The sequence below is a fragment of the Elephantulus edwardii genome, unplaced genomic scaffold (genome assembly GCF_000299155.1).
Source record: "Elephantulus edwardii isolate Elephantulus edwardi_28Jun2011 unplaced genomic scaffold, EleEdw1.0 scaffold00029, whole genome shotgun sequence".
Lineage (NCBI taxonomy): Eukaryota > Metazoa > Chordata > Mammalia > Macroscelidea > Macroscelididae > Elephantulus > Elephantulus edwardii.
This window is the reverse complement of record NW_006399779.1, coordinates 14182734-14190574: the sequence shown is the minus strand read 5'-3', so window position 1 is coordinate 14190574 and position 7841 is coordinate 14182734. Positions and strand designations below refer to the sequence as shown.

The following is a 7841-nucleotide window of genomic DNA, read 5'->3' as shown; positions in this document are numbered from 1 at the left end:
CACACACACACACTCCCTCATGTTCACATCCTCATACACTCACACACACACACTCCCATGTTCACATCCTCACACACTCACACACACTCCCTCATGTTCACATCCTCACACACTCACACACACACACCCAATGCTCACATCCTCACACACTCACACACACTCCCTCATGTTCACATCCTCATACACTCACACACACACACACTCCCTTATGTTCACATCCTCATACACTCACACACACTCCCCCATGCTCACATCCTCACACACTCACATATGCACACATATGCCCATATTCACCCATGCACACTTACATACTTATACACACTCCCATACACACATACTCACAAATATTTGCGTACCCACTCACATATACTTATGTACACATATATATTCATGTACACACTCATACACACACATTCATGTACTCAAACACATACATTCATGCACATATACTCATACATTCATATACACATTCACACACACACGTTCAAATATACACACGTATACAAACACACACTAACACACACATTGATTGCATACTCAGAAACGCACACTCTGCCCCGTTGAAGGGCACTGTTAAGGTGTCCAAGCACGTCCCCCGGGCCCTGGCCTACTCTGGCCTTTCAGACTGGGGACCACCTGCTTGGTTGGCTGGTGACACTTCCTTGGCAGGGATGCTCACTTGTGTTCACTGTTCTGCTGTGGACAGAGAGGTGTAGTTAGTCTGCCCTGGACCCAGGCCGCCAGCACCCTGAGGAGAGGCAGGAGCAGACTGGGAACTGAAGGAGTCCCTTGATGTGGCCAGGGGGAGGCTGTACTCTCTTCTTCCTCTCTGCCTGACTCTCCTTCCTCCAAGCACACTTCCAAGAAGTGGCCTCTTTGTCCCTGTTTGGCTGGAAGCTGGCCCCGTCTTGGGCCCAACAGCATTATGAGGCAGCATGGTGCTGCATTGCTGCAGAGTCCCGAGGACACAGCCCTGGCGTGCAGGAACCAGCAGCCCTGAATTTCACATGGCTGAACATCACCTGGGTGGTCAGGGGCTCCATGCCATCCACAGGCCACAAGAGACCCTGGTCCTGCCCAAGGCTGCTTGGCACTTCTAAGGAGGCCAGAATGGGGTGGGTTTCGTTCATCCTAGATTTTTGAGGGACCCAGGTACTGTGCTGTTCGGTTCTGACTTTCATATGGAGGGAAGAAGCTGGAATCAGGCCTGACAGCCTTTGCTGCTGGTTCTAACTTGGGGTATCCCATGGGAGGTTGGCTGAGGGAACAGGGATGTAACACCTTGCAGGCTGGGAGGTTGCCAGTCCCTGAGGGGTGGAAGCTGTGCCGGAAGCCGCTTTTTTTGTCCCTCACACTCTGCGGATGAATTCTGTAGCTGAGCAGATGGGGGCGACAGGGAGTGTTAGGTGTGCTTTAAAAGGAGGGGGCACAGAGATTAAATCGATCTCATTTGGTGGTGGAGCCAGTTTGCTGTTTCAGAAAGGAGTGGAGAAAGTTGGGACAGGAAGCTCCTAGGGCCGCGTTTGATGTATCAGTCAGGATTGAGCAAGTTCAAATCCCTGCTTGGTAGCTGTTATTTACAACAGCTAACATCTATCGATTTGTTTTCCACTGCAGACTTTCTGCTATATAATCTTATTTAAGCCTTGCAAAATCACACAGACTAGTGCTATTTTTATTCGCATCTGACTCAGGTTTACTGAGGTTCTCAGAAAGAAAGTAGCTCACCCAAGACTGCAGAGCCAGCGAGGATAAACCGCGTCTCCAACAAGGCAGGACGGATCCCTGCCAAGTCCCTGCTCTTAACTGCTGCTTTACAGAGCCCTTTCACATCTTTACTATCTGTCTGGCCTTGGGGAAGCTGCCTAACTTCTCTCCTCTGTAGAATTTCACATCTGGGAAATGGAGAGGCGGTTCTCCTAGAGGTGTCTCCTGAATGTTCTCATTGCCTTGAGCCGATTTGATTCTAAGTTCCAGGTGACCCTCCATCTGGTTTCTAAGACGGTAAATTTCACAGAAGGACACTCCTCACTTTTCCTCCTCAGCGTAGCTGGTGGGTTGGAGCCTTTGGAGACGTAGAGTCTTTTGGTGAGCAGTGTTGCAGACTGAGGGTAAAGTATTTTTGTAATCCTTAGTAATGAGACAGACTACCAAGAATGAGATAGAAACGAGAGCATAAAAAACAGGGGGCCGGCAGTTCTGAAGGCCTCAAGCCATGCCTCTCTATTGTTTATGCTTATCTCAGGGAGAGATTCGGTAAATACAAACTAAGAACTCTGAAGGAATGCCTTAGTGTCTTAGGGTGGACTCTAGCGTGTACTATGCCTCCCTCATATCCTGATACAGCATTTGGTTTATATTTGATATCCGGCTTCCTACAGAGCGGTGAAACTCTCTGTGGACTATGCCAAAGTCCTTGTGAGGAATAAATGAGTTAATATTTGTAAAAGCTTTAAGCGCAGTATTTGGTCTATATTAGTAGCATTTTTTTTTCATCTCTAAATGAATATATGCCAGGTAACATTCTGGGAGAACAAGCTAGACAGGATTTAACTTCAGCAAAAGGAGAAGACAAGTAAGATCCACATGTAGATAGTAAGTAAGCGGCTTCTTATGATCTGATTCTTGTCCATGGTGACCTTGTAGGCAACCAGATGAAAAGCTGTCCAGTCCTGCCGCATCATCAGGACTGCCAGCATGTTCGAGTCCACTGTTTTGGGTTTTATGCGAATCCCTCTCTCTGAGGTCTTCATCACCCTCTCTGGCTCTCTACTTCCTCAAACGTGACATCAGCCTCAACAGCAAACATGATGCTCATCCCTTCTGCTGATGGGTTCAAAGCAAGCGCCTTGAACAGGGTTATGTTGTGATCCGTAAGGTTGGTTCAGGCCCATTTGGGAGCACAATGGCTGTGACAATGGCCTTAAGATTGTGAGGATGACAAAGGGCCAGGCAGTGTTTTGTTCTGTTGCACACGAGAAACTGACTCAAGGACACCTAAAAACGAGAGCTATTTTCAGGAACAGATCATGAGACATTTTTTTTCCTTAGTCTGGGAACTCAGCTAAATATGTTCATCCTGGACAACCTTGCTGGTATTTGAAATAGTTGTAGCACAGCCGTCAGTATCACAGTAACACACAAGCCACCCTAGGACAGCCACAGGCAGATGGGTTTAAGTCTTCTTACGGATGCCTTGGAAGAAAGACCTGGCATTCTTATTGCTGAAGGGTCAACTCTTGAAAGCCCTGTGGAGCCTTGTTTAACTCTGACAAACATGAGGTCAGCAGGAGATTGGAGGTGACAGTCACTGATCTTTTGGTTTTTTGATGTGATCTAATTTATTTCTTTAAAAGCTGACTTTGGTTGCAATGCGTACTACTCTTAGACTTCACATTCAGAAACAGTTGAGTTTGAATCGCTGTCTTGTCATTTAGAAGCTGGACAAGTTACTCATTCAACTCTCTGATGAGCTGTTTTCACAGCTGTCCAATGTCTGCATCACTTCCTCCTCCAAGCTGTTGTGTGGTTTGAATGTATTAGCCAGCCTATGGCTATTGCCTAATGTGATGCCAAATACTTGAGAAATAGTATGAATATCTTTCTTCCTTTCCCTGCCTCACCCTATTCTCAGGGATGTGAAATGACTCAAAGGCTTTCTAAGAACTTCTCCTACGTCTTCTCTGTTGGCTCCAATCTCCATGTCTCAATCTTGTCTTCTCCTCCCAGGATGTGGCCAGGTTCTGCAAGCCCCAAGGGGTCAGATTTTGTTGGAGAGCTACCCCCTCAATGCTCACTGCGAATGGACCATTCATGCCAAGCCTGGGTTTAACATCCAACTAAGGTAAGGGGCTGAGTTCAGAAAAGTGGAATCTGAGGACAGAAGAAAGCAAAGTAATGGGATTGAGGGACTTGGATCCTAGTGACTGAGGGCTAACCAGCAGAACTTTATAAGCTTTTCCAGGATACTGAGCTCGATCTGTTCCTGTCTTTAAGTGGGATTTGCAGTTGAGTCAGAAATGATACACTTACCATAGGGCAAGAAAAGACTTGAAGGTTTGTCAGTGGTTTGAAAACTGCACATGCAGCAAGTAAAGGGGATTAGTTGGAAAAATTTGTTGCAAGTAGGGGTGTGGGGAGTAAAACGGTTTCCTAATGAGGGCAAATCTACCTAACATTTAAGAACAATCAACATAATTGATTTATGTCCATAAATCAGACATGTGAAACCTGGATGTTGCCTGTTTTTATGTGCTGAAGATTTGGAAATGACTCAAAGCTGACCCTCCAGTGGCTTTTCGCAGGCTGCCAATCTCGTGGGAGGGCATTGTCCAGATTTCTCCTGAAGAGCAGCTGGGTGGTTGTGAACCTCCCTATCTTTGGTCTGGTGGCTCAACTTCTAGACTACCAGAGCTTCCCTGAGTATTACCTATAATCTCAAAAGCAGAAAAGTGTCAGGGATCACTTGTCTTTATTCTTCAGCGACACCTATATAGAAGCCCTGGTCAAATCTGCTTATAGACCATTTAGTGGAGTGATAGGATATTGAGGGAATCATAATTAATGTTAAAAACCAAGATGTAGATGAAGGGTTAAATAGAAAACCAATTTACTTTGTGTTAACTCAAGTTACAATAAAATAAGAAAGCCCCAACAAACCCAAAACAACCAACAACAAACAAATAAGATAAATGCTTATAATTCACTACCCTAGAAGCCTTACATATTTTTGATCCAAGGATAATTCCAACAAAGCAAAATACTGAAAGCAGTCTTAAAAGACTCAAATGGACTCATACCTGGCCCACCATTGAAATGTAAGGCTGTAAATTATGTGGGAGGAGATTGCCCATCTTTCTGCCTGGGAGTCACTGGTGGATTGGAACAGCCAGGAGGCACAGTCCTTGGATTAGCAGTGCAGCTCCCTACAGATTACACGAGGAGAGCTCTCAGAGAGCAGTCTACCCATCCACAAACACCTAATAGGCCTTCCTATGCACTGCAGTAGACAGGGATCCATGGGAGGTATGTGAAGAAATACGAGATATAAATGCAGCCTTTAAAGAATTTGTATTCCAAATTGGGGGTTATGTGTGTCATACAGTTCTTTTAATTGCTGCTTTCAGAAAACTGCTTCCACTCTCACAATAAATAAACCAGTTCTGTCACTTGTATAGGAAAGAAATAATTTCTAATGGTGTTTTAGAATCCTCAGAAGTTTACATTATACTTTGGTCCAAATGATATACTGTGTTCCAGTGCAAATACTGATAAGTCCTCAAGAGGACTTGTCATGGCTCCATCCTTCAAGTTTACATTATACTTTGGTCCAAATGATATACTGTGTTCCAGTGCAAATACTGATAAGTCCTCAAGAGGACTTGTCATGGCTCCATCCTTCATGTTTGGAAGAACAGAAGACACACCATTGTTCTTGTTGTAGCTGTGGTTAGTTAAGGCAGAAACACACCCATGTTTATTGCCGCATTATTCACAGTGACAAAGAGATGGAAGCAACCCAAGAGCCCATCAACAAATGAATGGATAGAAAAACTATGTACATTCACACAATAGAATACTATGCAGCATTGAACAACAATGAAATAGTAAAACATTACACAACATGGCGGAACCTTGAGGATATACATGAAATATCTCAGTCACAAAAGGACAAATACTGCATAACACTGCTGTTATAAAATAGGACAGACAGGAAGGGGGTTAGAGGGAGAACAGGGAAAGTGGATAGATAATCAACACTGCATTAGAACACGTAAGGGGAAGAACTGTCTGAAAGGAATGCATGATTATACGTTATATGTATGAAAACGATCTGGAACAAGATTGCAGGGTGGTCTGGGGGAGGGGTAAGGAAGGGAAGGAGAAGAAGATGTGCAACATTGAGTAAAAAAAGGAAAAAAGAATATTTAGTGCAAACTTACACTTGTAAACAGAAACATGCAAGTTTTGTAAAAAGCACCTAAAATGTGCATGCTGATTTGAAGCCCTCCCTATTACAGAACTGGCTTTCAGGTCCTGGTTGTGCTGTCAACCAAAAGTTTGGCAAAATTCACCAGTTACCCTGAACTAGAAAGACAAGAAAAGTCCTTCCATGAAAAATTACAAGGGCTTTGGGAAACCAATAGAGGGTTGGCATGAGTCAGAATGAATACTACAAGGGCAAGCAAGTTTGTTTTGGTCTTATCACAAAGAAACATCCAAGATATAACTTCATATAGAAAAAATTTGAGAAAACAGAATGTGTTTTAAGATGTGTGTGTACAAGGGGTAAAGAAAATAGGGAAGATATGACGGGGACCTGAAAAGGCAGGGTAATAGTGGGCATAATTCAATGGGATTAAATTTATAGGAGACAATGTATGTGAATCATTGTATGAAAGACAGTGTGAATGAAAGAAAGTGTGAAACAAATGTGTACCAATTTTATTTGCAAAGCAATATAAAATTACTTTTTTTTAAAAAAAAAAAAAAGGCTGAGTTGCCTGGGACTCTTGTGTCTTCATGGATAAGGTAGAAGGTTGCTCACCTTTCTCCTTCAGAGCAGCTGGTGGATTCGCACTGAGTCTCTTTAGATTAACTGCAACACTCCTTGCTGTGGTGAACAAAACCTTGTCTGGTTCTGTCTGTCTTCATGATCCTTGTTACGTTTGGAACTTATTGTTGAAGCTATTGTCTCAACCCTTCTCTTTAGTAGATTGCCTTGTTTTCATGGACTCTCTCCCTTACCAAAAGTGTTGTCTTCCCTAGACGCTCAATAAAGTCTTATATGAATAAATGTTAAAAAGATATGTATCTCCAGTGTAGCTCCTCTCTCCTGAAAGATACCTCTTCTTTTTCCCCTCTAGGAAAGTAGAACTTCCCGCTGACGCTTGAGTTTTGTAGGAATATTGCCAACTTCCCTTTCTAATAATCAGTGGAGAGGGAGAACGTGGTAATGATGGATTTCCCTACTCCTCTAACGCGTGCTGTAGTTGCTGTGTGCCGTCAAGTCGACAACAACTCAACAACTCTATGGGCAATAGCCCTGAACTTTGCCCTACCCTGAGCCAACCTCTCCACCTCTGACACCAGTCCTCATTGCCAGTCACTGAGAAAGGATAGGTTTTAAATAGCTATTTCCTGGATAGATCAATATACTCGTTGATTGCCACAAATCCGGTGGCTCCTTAACTTGCACACTGTCCTCAGGAAGACAGTTGCTTGCATTGACTGTATCTACTAAACAAGTCCACTCCAGTCACCCTAACTGGGGCTCATAGCTGCCTCCCCCACTCCGTGGCACCTGCTAATTCAATGACTGAATGAATTCAGTCATTTAGTTGTCATTGTGGATGAATCGGAATCAACTGATAGCTGAACATCCAGTGGGTTTTTAGGGTCTATAAATTGCACAGGAAGAGATTGTCTATCTTTCCCCCCTAGAGCTCCTGGTGGATTCAAACCACTGGAGAGGCATAGTCTTTGAGCTAACAGCACAGCTCTCAATGGCCTACACCACCAGAGCTCCTGGGGTTGGGAATGAAACACAATAATTGGATTGTTCCAAGAGGAAGCTTCATACAAACAGCAAAAGAGAGGCTTGAGGCTGGATCTTTTAGGAATGATAAATGATGTGTTAAACACTGCATTTTAATATTGCAGCAGCTCAGGGACCTGGCTAACTGGCTCCCTCAAGTCTTTTGACAGATACTCCAGGTTCTAGGATGCAAGTCTTTGTATGTAAAATTTAACAGAACAGCAAGCAACAAATGCTGGCGAGGTTGTGGAGAGACTGGAACCCTTATTCACTGTTGGTGGGAGTGTAAAATGGTGCAACCACT

The 7841-nt window shown here is 43.9% G+C and overlaps 1 protein-coding gene across 3 annotated transcripts in view; it reads left to right on the top strand.

Moving 5' to 3' along the window:
- Window positions 1–7841, top strand: part of PAMR1 (peptidase domain containing associated with muscle regeneration 1) — a 116198-nt gene that overhangs the window by 56101 nt on the left and 52256 nt on the right. For 2 of the 3 annotated variants that reach the window (XM_006883757.1, XM_006883758.1), the window contains exon 4: window positions 3730–3844. The exons of the other annotated variant lie outside the window; for it this stretch is intronic. In XM_006883757.1, coding sequence (XP_006883819.1) covers window positions 3730–3844 — 115 coding nt within the window. The remainder of the gene's footprint in view (window positions 1–3729; window positions 3845–7841) is intronic. 3 annotated transcript variants of the gene reach the window in all.